The 24464-nt window shown below is 37.6% G+C and overlaps 1 protein-coding gene across 5 annotated transcripts in view; it reads left to right on the plus strand.

Moving 5' to 3' along the window:
* The first annotated feature begins 1028 nt into the window (after positions 1-1028).
* LOC113663930 overlaps positions 1029-24464 on the plus strand; it is a 201367-nt gene continuing 177931 nt past the window's right edge. For all 5 annotated transcript variants that reach the window (XM_047800914.1, XM_047800915.1, XM_047800916.1 and 2 more), the window contains exons 1-6: positions 1029-1362; positions 4053-4082; positions 4991-5305; positions 7597-7905; positions 8893-9204; positions 9308-9586. In XM_047800914.1, the coding sequence (XP_047656870.1) occupies positions 1332-1362; positions 4053-4082; positions 4991-5305; positions 7597-7905; positions 8893-9204; positions 9308-9586 (1276 nt within the window). In that variant the 5' untranslated portion in view covers positions 1029-1331. The remainder of the gene's footprint in view (positions 1363-4052; positions 4083-4990; positions 5306-7596; positions 7906-8892; positions 9205-9307; positions 9587-24464) is intronic.

Here is a 24464-nt window from a genome sequence, read left to right on the forward strand (position 1 = left end):
TGATGTTTTGTTCATGTTTCTGATCACGATGAAAAAAGCTCTGTTCTTTCACACAGCTCAAATTTATAGAATTTCAACAGTAATCTTTTAGTTATAGATCTTTTACACCAACACACATTTCTTGAGTTGTTGCTTTCACACATTTGGCTCAGGCTTCTGACTAGAAAAACATTCAAAATGATACAAAATCACTAAACTGAAATGTAAACAAAATTATTCAAAAATTTATTGAGCTTTTACATTTTCTAAAAATAGTCATTTGTCTTAAGAAGTCAGCTTCAGTCAGACGTTTGAATTTAATGTCTACAAAATGAAGAACTAAATGTCAAATGTGTATTTAAACACAGAATTAATTTGCATACATTTACTTCAGACTTTTTCTGGTTACTGGTTTGTCTCATTCTCATTAACCAAATGGCTTTATTGTGTCCAGTGAAATAATTTGATCAGCTCTTCTCCTTGGATTGTACAATATGGTAGGTTTTATACTTTATCTCATTAACAACCTCTTTATAGAACAAGGTTTGTGTCAAAGTTTCAGTTTGAGTTTCATGGTTCTGCCTTTTAAAAATAGGGACTAGTCAACTATGGGCAAGCTGTTGAATGCTGATACAGAAATAAAACTACATTTAAAAAAGTATTTTTGGTGGTGTAACTTTTTTGAAAAACAAAGCAACAAATTACATCAATTTATGGAAAGTATGACTTTGTATTATTAGCTGTGCATAAATCTTCATACTTAATAAAATCAAAAATCTATTTTACTCTGATTTTGCTTTAGAACAATCAGAAATATTATAAATATTGTTATCTAAGGTTAGTTCATGGGAGTTGTGTTGACTCATGGGAGGTTATGGAGTAACATGTTGTTCATAAAAATAAATATCTTGAGGAAGAATGCTGTTCATCCTTCTAGGAAGATAAATGATCCTGTCATGGCCTGACACTTTACATATACCCCTTATGTTTCTTTTTTTTTGTCACGTGTCTGTTAGGAGACAATACAAGAGGAAGTGACGAAAGGAAATGAATATTTTTGACACTTGGTGTACTCTGGGGGTTTGAAAAGGTTTCGCTACAAGTGTGCATCGAGCTGGTCTTAAACTTTTGGGCTGTAACAAAACGTAAAAAATTGTAGATGCAGCAAAAATAGTTTGAGTTTTTTTTGACTCAGTTTAACAGGAACTGACCATAAAAGAAACTCCACCTCTTTGGTTGCATGAAGAAACATAAAACATCGCTTGTCGTTACCTCATGAGGTTCCTTGTGAGAAGAAAGGAGCAGTGAATGTTGTAATTAGCATCAAACTGATTTACATCTTAAGGACCAGGATGATGAATCTTCACCTCACTTTAACACTCGGTAAATTCAACATTTTGTATCAATACGTTTGTTTTATATATATGAGGACATTTACAGAGCAGGTTTACTTTTAACTGAAGTCTTACAAAATTCCAATACAATAATAATCAACTTTTTTTTTTTAATTTATATCTTTCTGAAAAGGAATAAAAATGAATTTTGCACAAACTCAGAAACAGAATTCTCAATTCTAAAACTAAGATCCTAAAATACAGAAAAAGCTTTAAAAGAAGTTTTAGAAGAAAAATAAGTTTCATGGAGTTTCTACTCTATCCGTGTGGTTAATAGAGTTATTTATAAATATTTTGATATTTTTGATTACTTCACTTTGACAGAAATGTGGAAAACATATGTTTTAAATTTTGAAGTATTTCAACTGTGTTTTTAATTGTCTACAGTTTTCTGTATATAAATACAGTGTCTGTGGTTTGTGACATGTTTGCAATGTGCCAGAGATGTTTTACTTCTCGTTTTCTGAATTGCTGACTTCAGTAAAATGCAGGAAACAGAAGTGATCCACAAAGAAAGGCAAAAGTTTATTCTTTCTCATAAGCGTCAGACATTTCCATTGGTCTGTTACTATAACAACAGTTACATTAAAAAAAAAAAAAACAGTAAAAAAAGATTGTTAATATAAATCTATTAATTTCTGCCTCTCTACTGTCAGAGTTGGTGAAAAGTTACAGGTGAAAAGCTTCAGATTATTGTTCACATTAAACATCATAAAAGTTAAAAATGTTAACTGAGAGACTTTAAGCATGGTGTGTTTGTCGGTGCCAGATGGGCTGATCTGAGGATTTCAGAAAATGCTGATCTCAGATTGGTGTGAAGGTGGAAGATCTGCCACCTAAAACATCTTGTTGATGAGAGAAATCAGAGGAGAATGACCATACTGGTCTGAACTGGAAGTTAGAAATTAGCACACATTACAGCTACAGTGAGCAAAAAAACATCTCAGGAAACACAACATATTAAACTTCGCAGTGAATGAGTTACAAGGTTTCACATCATGTCAGCCAAGGACAAGAATCTGAGGCTATCCTGGGACTCAGACACACACTGATTAAAACTGATTAAAGATTTAGAAAAAAAATCAGACTTAGCTTTATTGCCAGGCATGTTTTCACATGCGAGGAATTTGTTTTAGTGCCAGAAGCTCCACAGTGTAACAGAATGACATATACAGTATAGACGAAATTGTACTGTATGTACACATTTACAGGTGTGCAATGTGCAGTTGAAATATACATATGAAATACATATACAAATATAGACAATTTGTATGTACAAATTTGCAAGTGTGAGAAATGTACAATTGAAGTATACAATATATACAATTTGTATGTACACATGTGAAATTGTGAAATGTGCAGTTGAAGTAAACAGTAAACATTTAGCTAATATGTATGTATGTACGTACAGATGTGCAAGTATGAAATGTGCAATTGAGGTATACAAAATACAAATATTAGGTGTTGTGTGTTCCATGGTGTTAATTGTTCATCAGATGGATTGCTTGCGGGAAGAAACTGTTCCTATGTATGGTCGTTCTGGAGCTCAGGGCTCTGTAGCGTCGACCAGATGGCAACAGTTCAAAGAGTGAGTGTGCTGAATGTGAGGGGTCTAGAGTGAGTGAGTGTGCTGGATGTGAGGGGTCCTGAGTGAGGGAGTGTGCTGGATGTGAGGGGTCCAGAGTGATTGACTTTGCCCTTTTGCTCACTCTGGAGAAATACAGGTCTTGGAGTGTGGGGAGAGTTGTGACAATGATTCGCTCAGCAGTCCGGACTACCCTTTGTATTCTCCTGAGGTCAGAATTGGTGGCTGAGCTGAACCAAAAAGTCACTGAGGTGCAGAGGATGGATTCAATGATGGCAGTGTAAAACTGTTTCAGCAGATCCTGTGTCAGGTTGAACTTCTTCAGCAGATGAAGGAAGTACAACCTCTGCTGAGCCTTTTTCACAATGGAGTCTATGTGAATGTCCCACTTCAGGTCCTGGGAGATTGTGGTTCCCAGGAATCTGAATGACTCCACTGCTGTGACAATGCTGTCCATGATGGTTAGTGGGGGGAGAGCAGGGGGGTTTCTCCTGAAGTTCACTATCATCTCCACTGTCTTGAGCGTGTTCAGCTCCAGGTTGTTAAGGCTGCACAAGACAGCCAGCCGCTCAACCTCCAGTCTGTAAGCAGACTCGTCACCATCTTGGATGAGGCTGATCAGTGTGGTGTTGTTTGCAAATTTCAGGAGCTTGAAAGAGGGGTCATTAGAGGTGCAGTCATTTGTGTACAGGGAGAAGAGTGGTGGGGAGAGAACACAGCCCTGGGGGGCACCAGCGCTGACGGTGCAGGTGCTGGATTTGAGTTTTCCGAGTCGCAGTCTGCTTCCTGTCTGTCAGAAAGCTGGTGATCCACTGACAGACAGAGGAGGGCACGGAGAGCTGGGTTAATTTGGGCTGTAGGAGTGATGGGATGATGGTGTTGAAAGCAGACGTGTTGATATCATGCATTTTGCTGCTTCACCTTGATTAAATAACAGCATAAATAAACAGGTGTACAGGTGTTGTTCCTAATCAAATGGACAGTCTATAATAATATTTACCCATTTTCATAGCATGTTCTAATAACTCTGGAGACAACTTTGGTTTTTCCATCACTGGCTTCATGAACTTCCTCCTCTTTATTTCTCTCTACAGTCGGTGTTCTTAGAGCTTCTCTGCTGGCTGGTAAGTCTAATTTTCATTTGAATCCATTTAATTTACTCTCTAGATCAGACATCCAACTCACCTTCTGCCCAGGTCACATCAGCACTTTTTGAGCCTTTGAAGTACTATAAACTATAGATAGGTGTGTTAGACAAAAGTAGGTGTGAGTAGTCAGGACAGTCTCATATCACCCGAATCAAAGTGCTCATCTTCTGGCAATTAAACACCATGAACGAATCCTTTCTCCAAGATCAAGGATGTCTTTGATTCTCAACTTCATAAACTCAGCTTTGCCCAGTTACACTTACTTCTTTAAGTTTGTTCTGAACTTTCAGCTTGTTAGCATATTGTTGAGAAAGTCGTATTAATTAACGAATCATTTCCTGAAAAGGGATAAATAAAGTATTTCTGATTTAATAAAGGCGGGAAAATCTGTGTATCTGTGTATATACCTACTCATGTGTAGTGTGGCTGTTATTTATTTAAAAACATATATAGTACATACAACAATTTTTTTGTGTGTGTGTCAGTTTGTTTAAGGCATGACATATTAATATAAACCATTTGATGAATTGATTAATCCGATAATTATATTATTATTCATTATGTGAAAGTCATGAAATATTTATTGATAAAGGATTAGAAATGAGAGAATTGGATTCATATGAAGTCAAAACAGACAGACAGACAGACAGACAGACAGACAGACAGACAGACAGACAGACACTTTATTGATCCCGGGGGAATTTCAAACATTCAGTAGTAAACATACAGTAGCTTCCAAAACAAACACAGTAACAAAGTAAATCCCCCACCTCCACCCCCTCACCCAAACATGTAAATGATGTAAGTATGCTATAATATTCTATACAGTAATAAGATTCATTATGATTAATTAACATGAACATATTTTCTGATGTTTGTTTTAGATGGTGCTAACATACGACTCACTGGTGGCAATGACTCCTGCTCTGGTAGAGTGGAGATCCTGTATAATGGTCAGTGGGGAACAGTGTGTGATGACGACTGGGACCTGAAAGATGCAGAGGTGGTGTGTAGACAGATTGGATGTGGTAAAGCTGTCACTGCTCATCAAAGTGCCCACTTTGGTCAGGGAAGTGGTGAAATATGGCTGGATGATGTTCAGTGTTCTGGAAGTGAAAGCACCATCACACAGTGCTCTCACAGAGGATTTGGAACACACAACTGTGGCCATAGTGAAGATGCTGGTGTTACATGCTCAGGTACAGAAAAGCAAAGAATCAGCTCCAATCCACACTACAATAAACTTAAGCTAAAATAGAGATAATGATAATGATAATATTTAAGAAAATACTGTCAGTTTGCCAATATGTATGTATTTTTAATTAGAACCAAAATGTTGAGACATTATTAAATTTGAATGAAATGAAAACTAAAAGACTTTTAAATCACATGAGCAAAAAATTTATTCATAATAGAAGATAGATAACACAAATGTTTAAACTGAGAGATTTTACACTTTTATCCACTAAATGTGCTGATTTTAATTTTAATGCCTGCTACAGGTCTCAAGAAAGCTGGCACAGGCCAATAAAAGGCTGAAAAAGCAAGACATTTTTAAAAGATTTAGCTGGAAAAACATCTGGCAACTAATTATGTTAATAGATATCAGGTCTGTAAAATGATTAGATATTAAAGGGATGTCTTAGAGGGTCTCTCAGATGTAAAGATAGGCAGACATTCTCCAATCTCTGAAAAAGATCATGTAAAAAGATTGTGGAATAATTTAAAAACAATGTTCCTCAATGTCAAGTAGCAAAGTCTTTTTAAATCTCATCATCTCAGATTTCATGGTGAAATCTCTGTGCACAAGGGACAAGACCGAAGACCTTTATTGGATGTTCATGGTCTTTGGGCCCTCAGATGACTCTGATTCACTCATTGACATGATTGTGTCAATGACATCACTAAATGGACCCAGGAACACTTCCAGAAACCACTGACAGTGAACACAACCTGCCTTCCATCTGCAGATGACACCTAAAGCTCTATCATGCACAAAGGAAGCCACATGTGAACATGGTCCAGAAGTGTCGTCATGTCCTGTGGGCCAAGGATCATTTAAAATAGACTGTTTAAAAGTGGAGAAGTGTTCTATTGTCATACAAGTCCAAATTTAACATTCTTTTTGTAAATCACAGACGCCATGTCCTCTAGGGTAAAGAGGAGTGAGACCTTCCAGAGTATCAGTGTTCAGTTTAAAGCCAGCATTTCTGATGGTATGAGGTGCAGAAGTGCATACGGTCTGGGCAGCTTGCATGTTTTGGAAAGCACTATGAATGCTCAAAGGTTTTAGAGCAACATGTGCACAACTCCAGATGATGTCTATTTCAGAGAAGGCCTTCTGTATTTCAGCAGGACATTGAAAACCACATACTGCAGCTATTACAACAGCATGGCTTTATTGTAGAAGAGTCTGGGTGCTGATTCGGCTGCCTGCAGTCCAGATGTTTCACCTGTAGGGAACATTTGGTGCATCATTAAACGAAAAATATGTCAAAGACGACCATAAACTCTTCAGCAGCTGGAAACCTATATCAGGGAAGAATGGGACCAAAATCCAACACCAAAACTCTAGAAACTCATAACCTCGATGCCCAGACGTCTTCAAACTGTTTTGATAAGATGAGGAGATGTTACACCATGTAAACATGACCCAGTCCCAATTACTCTGAGACCTGAAACCTTAAATCAGCTCATTTAGTGGATAAAAGTGTAAAATCTCACAGTTTAAACATTTATTATGTTATCTATGTTCTATTGTGAATAAAATATTGGCTCATATGATTTGAAAGTATTTTAGTTTTCTAAAGTTTTTTAGTTTTTTACAATCCGGAATTCGGGTTGTAATTAAAAAAACAACACATGATACCTTTAATCTATTTATAGTTATGCAAATGTTACTGCTGCTTTGGGACACTTTTTTGGTTGTTATTCACTTAAACAAAATTGTTAATGACATAGTCTTATATTTGTAATTATAAAAAAATATATAACGAGGTTTGAATCACACTAAAGGAAATCATGCAACCCCTTTCTGAATCTTTATGTTTCATAAGAAGTAGCAATTTTTTTTGCGTTTTGTTTCTGTCCATTTATTTTTCTTTAGTTTACTGTTCTGTGTTTTTGTTTAGATTTTTACTTGTTTTTCAATTTTATTGAATTCATTCAGTGATTTGAGGTTTTTTTTATCTCCTTGTCTTAGGAGTATCATTAATAGTCACTGATAATTAAATAACATAACCTCCAAACAGAGGATGAGGTTGTAAGCTAAAAAAAAGAGAACAAATTGGATTTAACTGGTGTTTTTTGCAGGTCACGTTACTCATTTTATTTATCATTATATAAAAAACATTTTTGAGAAATTATAAGGATTTGTAATTATTAGGACTAGAAAAATTTAATCAAATCAGTTAAATTATTTGGGAATATTGTAATGTGAGTCGTTATCATTAAGTAATACTGGGATGCATTTTGCTGTTTGTCTTGTAAGGTAGCATACGACTTATTGGTGGCAGTCACCCCTGCTCTGGCAGAGTGGAGATCCTGCATAATGACCAGTGGGGAACAGTGTGTGATGACAACTGGGACCTGAATGATGCAGAGGTGGTGTGTAGACAGATTGGATGTGGTAAAGCAGTCACTGCTAATAACGGTGCAAACTTTGGTCAGGGAAGTGGTGAAATATTGATGGATGAAGTTAAGTGTTCTGGAAGTGAAAGCACCATCACACAGTGCTCTCATAATGGATTTGGAAAACACGACTGCAAACATACTGAAGATGCTGGTGTTACTTGCTCAGGTACAGAAATCTCTTATATTATGACTTTATCCTCAGTGCTATTATAATGTATGCATTCAGATACGAGAGTTAAAATATTATACAAACTGAAGCTGGGGTGCACACTCTTATAGGATTATATAACAAAGTATTTTATTCTGTATATACTATAACGATTTGTCGATTATTCACTTTTTTGATTAGTTAAACGAAAAACACATCATACATTTTATTTATAATGGATGTGTAACATCTGTTAAAGTTTATTCTTGTTATCATGTTACTATATCTGTTATAGCAGATACACAGTAGCTCCATCACCAAAATGTAGTTTGTCACATTAGAGATGAGATGATATGGAAAAGACATTAATATAAAACTGTTATGGAATATTAATCGACAATTTGTAGAAGTTCAACAGTGCTGTGGGGATGTGGGCTGTTATACACCAATCAGCCAAAACATTAAAACCACAGAGGAGGCACCAGTCAAGTGGTGAGATATATTAGAACAGTCAGGTCTATAAGGTGATGTTAGAAACAGGAAAAAACAGGCAAGCATAAGGGTCACTATACCATAAGAGGTACTTTAATATTTGTGGCCAATTGTGATGACTACTGGACAACTGGATCAGAGCATCTCCAGTACAGCAGGTCTTGTGGGGTTTTATGCAGTGTTTCGACCAAAAATTGCTTGTACATGTTTGTACAAAATCATTTTTCAAATTAAAATGATATATTTTATATGTCTTGTGTGTCCTGCACTTTTCAGGTTTAAATATTTTGCCCTGAATGCAGTCATTGTGTGGAAGACAAAACTTTGGCCACATTACATTTTTTCACTGTAGATACCTAAAACATATTTGATTGTTCAGCTGAGAATCTATATTGAATTCAGTTAAGATATTTAAGTACAGTTTGTTTCTAATATTATTTATCTCAAGCTAACTGGTGCAATAAAAAATAAGTAATTAATAAAACCCTTCTGTCTTTTCATATATTAACTCAGTCCGAGAGATCAGGCTGGTGAATGGTCCGAGTCAATGTTGTGGTCGAGTGGAGATCCAGCACAGAGCCCAGTGGGGAACAGTGTGTGATGATAACTGGGACTTAAGGGATGCAGAGGTGGTGTGTAGGCAGCTTGGATGTGGTAAAGCCATCAGCGCTCCTGGAAAGTCCCACTTTGGTCAGGGAAGTGAACCAACCTGGCTGGGTAATGTTCAGTGTAAAGGAACTGAGCGCTACATAGATCAGTGTTCACACAGAGGATTTGGAGTAAAGAACTGTGGACATGATTCAGATGCAGGTGTCATTTGCTCAAGTAAGTTATTGCTGTTTATTTGCATGTATGTATGTATTTATATATATTTTGTACCCTGTTTAAAATTAATACATTTCAATATTACAAAACATATTTCTTTAAGACCTGCAGAGTCCAACACTGACTCGGATCTCCCCAAACTCTGTGGTCTCACTTGGAGAAGTCCTTCAGTTCACATGTACCACACCCAGTCCATCATGCATCTCTGTAGGGTTCAGTTTGTATAAAACTGGGACATTGATAAAGACACAAACTGCAGAGACTACAACAACATTTACTCTGACTGTAGATGCCTCACATCAGGGTCAGTACACCTGTGACTACTCATACAAGGAAAGTGTCTCCACATCATCCAGGAGCAACTCCATTAACATCATTTTTGGTGAGTGACATTTTCTAGACATTTACTGCCAGTACCATACAGTATTTGCAACTCAAACTGCAATCTATTTTTCTAAATTTCTTGATTTTCAGTAACACTTTTATATTAAAATATTAATTTATGATAATCCTTGTTTGTTGTTTTATAGTGAACTTGCAGCAGCCCAATATCTCCTTCAGTGTTGCTGATGGATGGTACCACTACGGGCCTGAAGGACCAGAAATGATCAGGGGCTATGGCTTCTCCATCATCTGCTCCACTGAACCTCAGTATCCTGAAGGTTCTTTCCACTTGGGGTTTAGTGAATCCAACATCACCAGAACTCAGTCAGCTGTTAACCACTCAGCTGTCTTCCTTTTTCCTGAAGCAGATTTTGATCATCAGGGAAACTACAGCTGTACATATGAAGTTAAAGTGTCTTCACGTACCTTTACCTCCACTACCACTGAACCCCTTTTTGTTGCCATTAAAGGTATATTAAAATACACTATGTCTATTTTTGTGTTTTGCAGTTTAAAATTTGAAAAACTTGACTCTCTTTCAGCATCAATGATGCCATACATAGGTATTGGGGTGACAGCAGGACTGCTTCTCATCTTAGTTCCAGTCATCATTTGCTTTGTGAAGACACAGAAAAGATCGAAATTTCAGAGTGACACAAAGAGTGATTCAAAGCGTGAGTTATCAAATCTCATAAATGTTTCAGTATATTTAAAAAACATCCATTCCAAAAAAAAAAATCCAGCTGACTGTAATATCAATAATCTAAATAGAGACTTCAAGATGGGAGAAATCTTCATAAGTCCTCCTAAGATTTAAATGTCTACTGGTGACATGGTGAACATTTACCTAAATTAGGCAAATTTCTGGTGCATAAGAATACTTAAAATATTTACGTATATAATGAATATTGTGGATTATTATTATTATTATTATTTATAACAGCACAGCATAAATGCTTTTATTTATTACTTGTATTATTCTTGAATTTTGATCTAGAAAAATTGATCTATAAACCTGTGTGTATTTTGTCACAATCAATTTGTAGGTGCTAAAAACACATATGAATGTCACCAAGCAGAGAAAGATGACGAAGATGCTTATGAAAACATGGAAACCATTTTCTACCAGAAGGATGATTCAGAGGACTCCGATAACGACTACCTTAATGTCGAGGCTGCTGAACAAAGAAGTGATGCAGATGATGACTATATTAATGTTAATGATGAGGAACAAAGTAATGACCTGAACAATGACCATGACTATGAGGATGCAGACATTTATGCAAACTGTGCAGAGTAATGTGGAAAACTAAATGATTATCCAAAACCCCATTTGTTTTCTATAAAGTGGTGCAGGTACAGGCACAAGTGCAGGTAGCAAACAAAACAGGGACATAATCCAAGGGCAAAGTCAAGATTCAGTCAAGGGTCTGGCAACGAACAAATCATTTTCACCAGAAATTACACCAAAGTGCAAATAACAAGGTACTGAGTTCTTACCCAGATGCTGTATTACATGCAAAAAAGTGCTACATCAATGTATTAGTTAAGGGGTGTGTACATTTATGAAAACAAGTTATTATAAATTTACTCATTCTTTTTTTCCGTAAAACTTTTCTATTTATTTCTCACTTGAATTGTGTTAGTTACTATATCACATAAAAGGAGGAAAAGATGTGACGAGTTATCTTGTTTTGAATATCTTGTTTTATCACTAACACCTTTAACTGTAACAGAAGTGTTTAGACTTTTCATGTCTACTATTCTAGGACTATATGGTCAGGGGCTCCATCATTGTGCAGGGCTTCAGACAATGGCACAGGGTCGTTTATACCAATATGTCTGCTCTTCTGACAGGTTGAAGTTGTTGCTTCTGTATGTAACACACTCAATGTTTTCATTTTAATGTTCATACACGGACTGTGTTGCACAGATAATGTCTGGAACCCGGTATACACGGATGTACATTTGTTAACATGTCCTCGTGTTCTAGAAACTGCTATGCAGTAGAAGGTTTACATTGGAATGAATGCCAATCCCAAGTGGGTATGTTAGTTAACGAAGCTATTGGGGGCGGGAACAAGAAGACGTGGTAATAAAAGGAGAAGTGGGAAAGATCGAAGGATGTGATGTGTCTGAGGGAGATGTCGTTTTACAGTTTAAGAGTTTAAGTATTCACTGACTGTTTCCTGAGAATTGTGTTAACTATCAAGATGGGAGAAGCTAATCGCTAAGATAATATGTTAATGTTACCGTGATCGACGGATATTTTATGAAGTCTTTTTCCCCCTTTTTCATGAATACTGAGATAAACTACTTTTTAAGGTGCGAGATATACCCACATGGTTGAACTAGAAATAAAAAGAACAATCGTCATATCTATTTCATGTCAATGGATTATTCTCACGCGTCTCAACATAGAGTGCACTAGTGTTTATTTTGAGTAAACACTACCGAACAGTTGGGTTATCTTTTTATTTCTTTAATTCTTAAAAAAGTATTTAATTGGTTTTTGAATGTAATTGATTCTTTTTCTGTGCAATTGTCAATATTAGCTAATATGGGTTCTTTCTAATAATTTAATAATTTAATGCTTACTATTTTGCAATAACATTTACTGCACATTTTGATTTTGATAATTCAAAGTAAGGCTTAACATTTGAACTTAATTGGAAGGCAATTTTTGTTAGTGTTTATTTTTTTTTTGTTGATCGGTTTTATTAAGGAACCGACCGTGTGACGCGTCAGTGACAGCTTGTTTTATTATTTTTATTATTTTAAATTTACAGCTTGTTTTATTATTTTTATTTTTATTATTTACTTTAGCTACACGGATGCTAATCGCTATGATAATATGTTAATGTTAGCGTGATCGACAGATATTTTATGAAGTCTTTTTACCCGTTTTTCATGAATACTGAGGTAAACTACTTTTTTACAGTGCGAGATATACCCACATGGTTGAACTAGAAATAAAAAGAACAATCGTCATATATATTTCATGTCAATGGATTATTCTCACGCGTCTCAACATAGAGTGCACTAGTGTTTATTTTGAGTAAACACTACCGAACAGTTGGGTTATCTTTTTATTTCTTTAATTCTTAAAAAAGTATTTAATTGGTTTTTGAATGTAATTGATTCTTTTTCTGTGCAATTGTCAATATTAGCTAATATGGGTTCTTTCTAATAATTTAATAATTTAATGCTTACTATTTTGCAATAACATTTACTGCACATTTTGATTTTGATAATTCAAAGTAAGGCTTAACATTTGAACTTAATTGGAAGGCAATTTTTGTATTAATGTGTTTTTTTGTTGATTGATTTTATTAATAAATTCAACTTGTGTTCATCTTTGTCTTTCTTTTGTTTGAATTTCATTATTAGTTTTTGGATTCTATTAGTGTAGAGAATGGAGACACAGTAGGTCTATCCGTATTGTTTTCCACTAGGGTTATTGGTATTGGTGTAAAACTCAGCCAGTTCATTAAAAGCTGGGCACCCAGGTTTCTATATTTTCATTTCTGATGAAGTAGCCCCTAGAGCAGTGGTGTCCAATCTTATCCACAACGGTAGTGAATCATCAGTTTCCACCTAACTCTATCCTCATCATCCTCTACTCTCGAACCAGTTACCTTCATGTACTCATTTAACACATCCATATATCTCCTCTTTGTCCTTCTTTTAAAGCCAGACTGGTTGGGGTCTTGGAGGTTGTTCTGTGGGAGATAGACAGACAGTTGATTATAGACAATGCCTTCAAGAATTTTTGAAAGAAACAAGAGAAGTGATACTGGTCTGTAGTTACTGATGTCTGATGGATCCAGAGCATGTTTCTTTAGGACCTGACCAGATGCTATGGATCTATTGACGATAGTGGAAATGAAGGGCAGAAGGTCTTGAGAGATGGTCTGGAACATAGTGGAAGGGAGTGGACCCAATGGGCAGGTGGTAGGATTGCAGGACTGGATGAGTTGTAAAAACTCTTCTGCTGCCACAGTTGAGAAATGTGACAACGAGGGTGTAGGGGAATCCATACTCTGAGATGTAAGTGCAGTCGGGGCTGAAGTGAAGGTCCGGCAGATTTCCTCAATCTTCTCCTGGTAGAAAGAAGCAAAGTCTTCTGCAGTCAGGGAGGATGAAGAAGGTGGAGCCGGGAGGTTGAGCAGAGAAGAGATGATGTTTTGGAATTTACGAGGGTCATGTGAGGATGCTTCAAGCTTTTCCTTGTAGAAGGAAGTCTTGGCAGAAGTCACATCTGTGGAGAACTTGGCAAGAAGTGTATACAAAGACATGCTTCAAGTTTATATAACCAATATGTAAACTGTCTGATCACCCTTAACTTTTTTTTCAGATAAAGACATGTATACTGTATACAACATTTAAATGTACTATAAATGTTGCCTGTGTTATATTTTTGTTATATTTTTAAAGTAATATATCTAATGTAACTATAGTTTTAACAGAGTACTAATAATCACAAAAAAAAGTATTTATTATACAGTGATCATTTTAATATGCCTTTACAATGGGGATTATGCATAACACTATGCACATCAGGATACTTAATATAAGACAAAAATTAATAAACAATAAATGGACAGTGTGTGCCATGCACAGCACGCTGCGTAAATTGCATCCTTTTCTATATTCTTCACATTATCGCGTAGTACGACATGCACTTTTTCTTCGGGTATGTTCCAAGTCTGCAACATGTCTTTGTATTTAGTGACTAAAGCCCCAGCAGTGTGTGAGCCAGGAAATTCCTGGGAGTGGAGAATGACTTGCCTCTTTTCAAAGTCTTCGGTAATCCACTGCGCTGTCAAACTTAACATGGACATAGGGGATACGCTAGAGCTCCAAATGTCATTTTCTTGAAGTAGACTGTTTATGTGGCTGTAGACGATTTGATATAACTCTGGGAGAGCAACATCAGTAAAATATTTGCGCCGTGGCAGTTTATGTCGTGGTTCAAGATGTGTAATTAGGCGTTTAAATCCAATGTCTTCTGTGACTGACAGAGGCTGGTGGTCAATGCATATAAATTCCATTATCTTCGCGGTTATTTCCTTAGCTTTCTTGCTCTCTGGTGTGTTCAGTTCGTGTTTTCTTAGAATGTCTGTAGTGGATGGCTGAGTGAGGGTCGCATTATTAGTTATCGTTGCCTTTTTTGCATTTGCCAGTTTTTCGTATTCGCCATACGATTCGCGGTGGCTCGTTCTTAAGTGCCGAATGAGGTTTGTTGTATTAAATGTTTTGGACAATGCGCCTCCACGTGAGATTTCTTTGAAACATAAACAGCAAATAGCGAATTTTTCATTGTTTCTCGAAACGTCATAGTAATTCCACACCGGCAATGACATGACTGCGGCACCAAAACATTTAGGTCCCCACTCATCGCCTACGTCCTCACACATTGATGTCATCAATTGCGATCGGTTCCTAAGATCGGCCAAGTTTAAGGAATACCGATCGAGTCATAAAATGTGATTATCGTCCGATAACGATCTTCGGCCGATCGATCGGAGCATCCCTAGTCTACATAATTGCACAAGATAAGATTCTATATTTATTTGATGGAATATGCCAAATAGTCAAATGTTTTTATTATTTATTTATTTATTTATTTTTACTAGCACACTTGACACAAAAATTTAAGCAGAACGTGCACCACTTGTCAGCGACAGTGAAGTAAGAAAGCTGAAGGAGAAGTCCAGATCCACCAGTGCATCTGCGAGTTTGTATCGAAAGCCAGCTAGGGTAGCAGATGTAAGCGCACTGCCATATGCATATATAATTTTCCATGTTTTTTTTTTATATTTACTTTTAATCACTTTTACATTTCACTTAGTGCAGGACAATGTAAGGCAGATATTACAGACATTTAAATATTTTTGCATACACCTAACTCTTTCACTGACTGAACATTAGTGCCCGGATTCACTTTTCACATATCTGTCTCTGCCATTATCTGTCACAGTTTAAGCATTCTCTGTTTGTTGTTCTGACAAAGGAAACTTGTGTTGGGGAGGATTCAACGTCTGTTGAGGCCCATGTGAACGTTCTACAAAGTGAATATCAGAAGAAACATCCAGACATCTCGACTGTGAAAGACCACATGGCACGAACATTCTCCTGGAGACGTAGAGAAACCATGGAAGGAATGTCTGTGAAGCATGTAGTCAAAAAGTACCCATACTTAAGAATGCCTGATGGAGTGAGTTTTGAAAACATCTGAATGATACAGGGATGCAGTTACGATTTTGGAAATTGTCATCGCTTCAGAGAGGGCTTTGGTAGAGTTCTGCCAAATGTGCTGAAACTTGCCACAGCAAAATCCGCCCTAGCAAAACAGTACACTGAAATAAGACAGGATGCCCTGGCTGAAGATCTACCAGGTAGAGACAGTCACTTTTCTAGTGAAACTCACAATATATGTCATTTGCTTTAACACATTGCAAAATATGTGATTGAGAAAGTAGGATATTTTTCCACATTGCAGGAATTGACTTAAGGGCTGGGCTTATCTTCTTGCTATTCATTTCAGAGAAAAGATTGAACACTACATTACTTTGCAAAAGGTAGCCTTCTGAATTATCCTGCAATGCTGGCTGGTGGACCTCATGTTAGTACAATAACAGAAAAAGATAGCTTGGATTTGGGACTTTTTTGTCTCCGGTAGATGTGCATCCGAACTTCTCGGGTCATGGGGAGCCTCAGGCGTCATCGGGCATCGAGGCAGGATACACCCTGGACGGAGTGCCAACCCATCACAGGGCGCACACACACACTCATTCACTCACACACACTATGGACAATTTTCCAGAGATGCCAATCAACCTACCATGCATGTCTTTGGACCGGTAGAGGAAACTGGAGTACCCGGAGGAAACCCCTGAAGCACGGGGAGAACATGCAAACTCCACACACACAAGGTGGAGGCGGGAATCGAACCCCCAACCCTGGAGGTGTGAGGCGAACGTGCTAACCACTTAGCCACCGTGTCCTCCTTCTAGAGTAAATGTACCTGTAAAACCATCTACAATATATACAAGGAATTTTTAAAATATAATAAAAGGATAAAATGACTGACTTGTTTATTTACATAAACCCTGCTACACCCTTTCCAACCATTCAATTGATGGAGAACGATTGGAAGATGGCAATCATTGGAAGAGGACACAGCATGGTGAAGGTGGATGGCATGGTTGTGACCCAGTGCACCAGCCTAGACAAGGCCTTAATGACTGCCTTCTGTATGTATTTTACTTTTAACATCACATATCCACCACGCCTGAAGAACACTCTCATTTTTCTTCAGAGGAGCATTGTCAACATCGTGGAGGAGGGAGACAAGCCACTGCCAGTCACTTTACTAAGGATGATAAACCTGTTATATTAAATCCTCATGCCTCAAATGTACCATTGCCCAAAGTGCACATGGAGGACATGTATTTAAGCTCTGAAGGAATTGAAATACATTGTACATGTTCATTTTAAATATTTTAAGTGGTTTTATACAGAACATCCAATATATGAGTTGAATTGCTAATGTTCTGGATTTTATTCAAGAATTTTTACAATTTGTTTAAATGCTTGTAAAACATGCACTACCTATGTTTAACACAGGAATTGAAATTCTATGTTAATTGAATTGTTAATGTGTGGTACAGAATATCCAATATTAGTTATAAAGCTGAATTGAGAATGGTCTGTACTTTTATACTCAAATTTGTTATTTTTGTGATTAAAAAAAATGTTAAAAATGCACTGCCTGTTTTGTATTTAAACAGGTAACACAATGCTCAAAGCCTAATGTTTCGGAAGGAATTGGTATTGACTCCCCCACCCATGCAAGTGTCCTTTCTATTTATTTATTTATTTATTTATTTATTTATTTATTTATTTATTTATTCTTTGCTAGTACAAATCAGTTCAGCTGGATATTAGTGAAGGGCTCTGGGTGAATACCAGGATGTAATTTTAAACCATAACATGAAGGTACATTTCTATCACTAGGGGTGCAAAATTGTTCTTTCAAAGGTACCAACAAGAAGGTACAAAAATGTACCAGTGTTCAGCAGTACATTTCCATACCCTGCTAGGGTACAGCTGGGGCGACAAAGCATTTGTACTCTTTTAGGTACTTAACTGTACCTTGATTTTTCTGTGTGTAAGATGTGCTGAGTATGTTATATGAAGGCTGTCTTAGAAAAAACCCTCAGTGCTCAGAAGGATACTGCTGCCAGTATTCCGTAATGCGAAACCACAACACTCGTGGGGGAGGGACTTATTTAATAAGATGATATTACAAGCATGAGTTGTTTGAAAGGAATGTATACCTTAAAGTATACAACTGGTCACTGACCACAGGGTTACTGGTTTTGGGAAAGAGGAATGGAAAGGAATGTTGGTTTTAAAGTCAATAAGAATGCCGTATTGGTGAAAGGCTTGAAAATGTATAAAAGCTTGTCTTGAATGACATTGTGTGTGCATTGTGTAAACAGGCTCAGTGCTCAGTGTTATACTCTGTGTGCATCATAGAACAAACACAAGCTTACACTTGGAGAGTGTTTCTTGGTTTGTTATAATCTTTGCACTTTTACTTATTCTAATAATGTTTGATTATTTGAAGGAGATTTTATTTGTAATTTTCTTTTATTTTACTTTACATATATTACACACATCTATATTACACTACTTTTAATAAAAACAAGGCCTCCCATTGTGAGGACCCTGAAAAGACAAAAATCTGACTCCTTTATTTAAAGATTCAAACAATAGATTAGGTAAAAGAACTTGAAGAGGATCCTTTGTTAGAAGACTGAGGGACTTCGAAGGACACCTGCGTTCAAGGTAAGACTCTGATAGTTGATCTTGTGTTTTCAACATTAACTCGTGCAAACTAGGACACAAACACAATATTAACAATTTAAACACAAAATTAATTTGTGTACATTTACTTCAGACTTTTTCTGGTTACTGGTTTTTCTCATTAACCAAATGACTTTTCTGTGTCTAGTGAAATCATTTGATCAGCTCTTCTCCTTGGATTGTACAATTCAGTAGGTTTTATACTTTATCTCATTATCAACCTCTTCATGATTTCTAGAACATGAAAACACACTTAAATGGGAAGTAGACAGGAAGTAAAGGAGGACATCAGTCAAATCACAGCATGAAGGATAAAGGTCAGTTCAACTTTACACTCACAAGCACACATTCTAAAGTGTTGCTTTAAATAATGTTGATATGAGGTTTGTGTCAAAGTTTCACTTTTAGGTTCATGGTTCTGCCTTTTAAAAATAGGAACTATTCAACTATGGGAACGCTGTTGAATGCTGATACAGAAATAAAACTACATTTAAAAAAGTATTTTTGCTAGTGTAACTTTTTAAAAAACAAAAAAAAAATACATTACTTTATGAAAAAGTATGACTTTGTATTATTATCTGTGCATAAATCTTCATACTTAATAAAATCAAAAATCTATTTTACTCTGATTTTGCTTTAAAACAATCAGAAATATTAGAAATACTGTTATCTACAAGGTTAGTTACCAAATTGTCTTTATCCTTAAGACATTTTAACCTATTATAACACTCATGGGAGGTTATGGAGTGACATGTTGATCATAAAAATAAATATCTTGAGGAAGAATGCTGTTCATCCTTCTAGGAAGATAAATGATACTGTCATGGCCTGACACTTTACATGTACCCCTTATGTTTCTCTTGTTTGTCACTCATCTGTAAGAGGAAATTAATATTTTTGACATTTGGAGTACTCTGGGGCATTTGACAAGGTTTCGCCTACAAGTGTGCTTTGAGCGGGCCTTCAACTTTTGGGCTGTAAAAAAAACATAAAAAATCTTATATGCAGCAAAAATAGTTTGAGTGTTTGCATTTTTTTGACTCGGTTTAACAGGAACTGACCATAGAAGAAACTCCACCTCTTTGGTTGCATGCAGAAACATAAAACATCACTTGTCGTTACCTCAAGAGGTTCATTGTGAGAAGAAACAGCAGTGAATGATGTAAATAGCATCAAACTGATTTACATCTTAAGGACCAGGATGATGAATGTTCACCTCACTTTAACGCTCGGTAAATTCAACATTTATATCAATACGTTTGTCTTGTAATTAATATTATTGTATCATTTCCACATTTTACATGTGTGGGGTATATCCTTTGGGTTATATATATATATATAAAACTTGGGATTTTTTTTAAATAATATATTTCTATCTTTGGAATATAAGTAATATATAAATTTCTTACTATCCTTTGGATGATGTCAGAATTTCAATAGTTCTTTTACTGTGAAGACATTCTCCAGATGAGGACATTTACAGAGCAGGTTTACGTTTACCTGAATTCTAACAAAATTCCAATGCAATAATCATCAACATTTTTGAAAAATATCTTTCTCAAAAAGAATAAAAATGAATTTTTCACAAACTTAGATACAGAATTCTCAATTCTAAAACTAAGATCCTAAAATACAGAAAAAACACAAAAGTTTTAGAATAAAACAAGTTTCATGGAGTTTCTACTCTATCCGTGTGGTTTTTTGAAGTTATCTATAAATAATTTGATATTTTTGATCACTTCACTTTGACAGAAATGTTTTTTTTTTGTATTTTTTCAAAAATACGGAAAATGGATGTTTTCGATTTTAAACTGTGTTTTTAATTGTCTAGAATTTTCTGTTTATAAGAACAGTGTCTGTGGTTTGTGACATGTTTGCAATGTGCCAGAGATGTTTTACTTCTCGTTTTCTGAATTGCTGACTCCGGTAAAATGCAGGAAATAGAAGTGATCCACAAAGAATGGCAAAAGTTTATTCTTTCTTATAAGCGTCAGACATTCCTTTCGATCTGTTACTATAACAACAGTAACAGTTAATAGAAAGCTGTTAATTGTTGCCTCTCTACAGTCAGAGTTGGTAATAGAAAATTAATCAGCACCATCTGACCAATCAGAATCCAGTATACAGTAGCTCTGTGGTATAAATACAATTATAGAGTATGTACTCTTTTTATACACTTACCATCTACTTTATCAGGAATCAGGAACACGATTATACAGCTATTCAATCAGCCAATCAGGCGGCAGCAGCACAGTAGATAAAATCCATCACTTACAGGTGAAAATCTTCATATTATTGTTCACATAAAACATCAGAAAAGTGAAAAATGTGATCTGAGAGACTTTAAGCATGGTGTAGTTGTCAGTGCCAGATGGGCTGATCTGAGGATTTCAGAAACTGCTGATCTCAGTATGGTGTGAAGGTGGAAGATCTGCCACCTTGTTGATGAGAGAAATCAGAGGAGAATGACCAGACTGGTCTGAGCTAATTGGAAGTTAGAAATTAGCACACATTACAGCTACAGTGAGCAAAAAAAACATCTCAGGAAACACAACATATTCAACTTTGCAGTGAATGAGCTACAAGGTTTCACGTCATGTCAGCCAAGGACAGGAATCTGAGGCTACCCTGGGACCCAGACTCACACTGATTAAAAATGATTAAAACATCTTAAAAAAACTTTTGGTCAAAAGCTCTTGACCTGTAGCTGGTTGATATTATATATTTTGCTGCTTCCATATGATTAAATATCAGCATAAATAAATAGGTGTTCAGGTGTTCCTAATAAAATGGACAGTGTTTACTAATATTTACCCATTTTCATAGCTTGTTCTAATAACTCTGGTGACAGCTTTGGTTTTTCCATCACTGGCTTCATGAACTTCCTCCTCTTTATTTCTCTCTACAGTCGGTGTTCTTAGAGCTTCTCTGCTGGCTGGTAAGTCTAATTTTCATTTGAATACATTTAATATTCTCTCTAGATCAGACATCCAACTCACCTTCTGCCCAGGTCACATCAGCACGTTTTGAGCCTTTGAAGTACTATAAACTATAGTTCTGTCAGGACCACTTTGTCACAAAGTCTTGGCGGTATGGTTCTGTTCTGGGCAAGAATCCACATGCCCGTCCATGCGCATGCAGGGAGAGCAGCGACTAGAAAATAGAACAGACCCCCCCTAACAGAACTGCTAGCATGCATAGTATTGATAAGCTCACTTACACGTTTTTGGAAAGTAATAAATGAATGGATAGATAGATAATCAAATAATTAGAGAGAGAGAGGGAGAGAAAGAGAAAAATATGCAGAGACGTAAACTGGTACAGCAAACATGGGTTCCGGCGTGGTGGAGTCGGGGTTGGAGGAGGGACTTTAGATCGCGGCAGCATCGAAGCGCTGAACGGCTCTATGAATGGAAATTTAAATGGTCGGCTAATTCGAATGTCGTAACCGGATTGGTGCGTGTCGTGGACAGCTGATTAACAGCTGATGCACGCTTGACGACGTGGCCTGCCAGAACTAGCGCGATGCTTGGTTTCTGTCAGGACCACTTTGTCACAAGGGAATTAGATGATATGCATACAGTTAGTGTTGGCGTTATGGTTCTGTTCTGGGCAAGAATCCACGTGCCCGTCCATGCGCATAAATGGGCCGAGCGGGGAGAGCAGCGACTAGAAAATAGAATAGACCCCGGCGGCAGTAATATAGCGACGGCATGTTGTGCATAGGCTAAGCTAGCGATAAGCATGTAGTATATCCACTCAGCTAGTGCAGCAGGGGAAGCTTCCCCTGAGCTGAGCGGATGGCGGCATATTTGCAACGAGCATGTAGTATATCCACTCAGCTAGTGCAGCAGGGGAAGCTTCCCCTGAGCTGAGCAGATGGCGCATATTTGCAACGAGCATGTAGTATATCCACTCAGCTAGTGCAGCATGGGAAGCTTCCCCTGAGCTGAGAGGATGGCGGCATATTTGCAACGAGCATGTAGTCTATCCACTCAGCTAGTGCAGCAGGGGAAGCTTCCCCTGAGCTGAGCGGATGGTGGCATATTTGCAACGAGCATGTAGTATATCCACTCAGCTAGTGCAGCAGGGGAAGCTTCCCCTGAGCTGAGCAGATGGCGGCATATTTGCAACGAGCATGTAGTATATCCACTCAACTAGTGCAGCAGGGGAAGCTTCCCCTGAGCTGAGCGGATGGCAGCATATTTGCAGCGAGCATGTTGCTGTAGTAAGTTGAAAAGCTATCCCTCCTGTTGGCTAGTGCGGGATCGGATGCTACGGAGACATCTTCCTGAGGGAGTAGAGAGAAGGACGGATGGGTGGGACGGGTGGCTGGAGTCACGATGATCCTCCGGGCTTTCCTTATACGCCGCCTGGTGCAGATGTCCTGGAGGGAGGGAAGCTCACCTCCGACAATGTGGCTGGCGGTACGTGCAACCCTTCCAGAACTTTATGGTTGCCAGTGTGCTGTTTCTGAACCAGACAGTGGTGCAGCCCATCAGGATGCTCTTTATAGTGCAGGTGTAAAATGTTCTGGGGATGCTGGGGAAGAACTTGGGAAGAAGAGAAGTTTAGTGCCTTCTTCGGCGCTGTGTCTGTGTGTAGGTCCAGGTGAGATCCTCGCTGACGTTAACAGGAGAACTTAAAGCTGCTCACTCGCTCCACAGAGGTCTGTCGATGGTGGTAGGTTTGTTTCTCTGCTCTGTCTCCTGACGCTCCTTCTGCGATGTCGGCTTTGCCCATCCATGCCACTTTTCGACTGTTTTAATGAGCTGGGTAGCATATAAACCGAAGCATAAAACAGAATTGCGGAGAGGAATGACGTAATCTGGCATAACATAGCCTAACATGACGTGGTGTAACATAGCCTAGCAAGGCGTAGCATGACCTAGAGTGACATAACATGGCCTAGCAAGGCGTAACTTAACCTGGCGTAACATGATAGGACATGGCGTAGCATAGCATAACCTAGCATAGCGAGGCGTATCAAGGCATAGCATTACCTAGCAAAACGTAACATAGCGTTCAAAACATAGCTTAACATGGCGAAGCATACATGGCATGACGTAGCTAAACACTAGCCTAGCATGACATAGCGTGGCCTAGCATGTGGCCTAACGTAGCGTAGCACGCGAAGCGTAGCATGACGCGGCATGGCATAACAGACTGGAAAACACACCAGCCATAAGGTCGCTTCCAGCTAAACGAACGCGGCATTAAAAGCGAACACACGTGCCGTATTGATTAACAATAAGTTTAAAGCATATTCAAACGTTCCTTTCAGCTCGGGTATCCAGTAGTAATCACGACCGCTTATAGTTTCGTATCGTGAACATGAAGGTAGACAGCTTGCGGTTTGAACACTGAATAGCCACCGAGTTTAGATCGCGGCAGCCGCGAAGCACTGAACGGCTCTATGAATGGGAATTTAAATGGTCGGGTAATACGGATGTCGTAACCGGATTGGTGCGCGTCGTGGACAGCTGATTAACAGCTGATGCACGCTTGACGACGTGGCCTGCCAGAACTAACGCGATGCTTGATATATAAAATGTACATTAGACAAAAGTAGGTGTGTTAAGCAACATTTCTATTTCTTACTCCTTAATTAATTTCACAAATTTCCACCTCCTAGAGCTAGAGTTAGCATTAGCAAAGCCTGTCATGACATCACTTTAAAGCATACTTGACCTTGCAACAGCTTGAAAGCCAGCTTAAACTTATAAGAACATGAAATTCATCTCATGCTCATTTATGAGAATAGCCACACAACAGCTTCCTGTTTGGCCGGAAGTGGCAAACCACAGTCAGGGCAGTCTCATATCACCTGAATCAAAGTGCTCTTCTTCGGGCAATTAAGCACCATGAACGAATCCTTTCCCCAAGATCAAGGATGTCTTTGATTCTCAACTTAATAAACTCAACTTTTCCCAGTTACACTTACTTCTTTAAGTTTGTTCTGAATTTTCAGCTTGTTAGCATATTGTTGAGAAAGTCAT

The sequence above is a fragment of the Tachysurus fulvidraco genome, chromosome 15 (assembly GCF_022655615.1).
Source record: "Tachysurus fulvidraco isolate hzauxx_2018 chromosome 15, HZAU_PFXX_2.0, whole genome shotgun sequence".
NCBI lineage: Eukaryota > Metazoa > Chordata > Actinopteri > Siluriformes > Bagridae > Tachysurus > Tachysurus fulvidraco.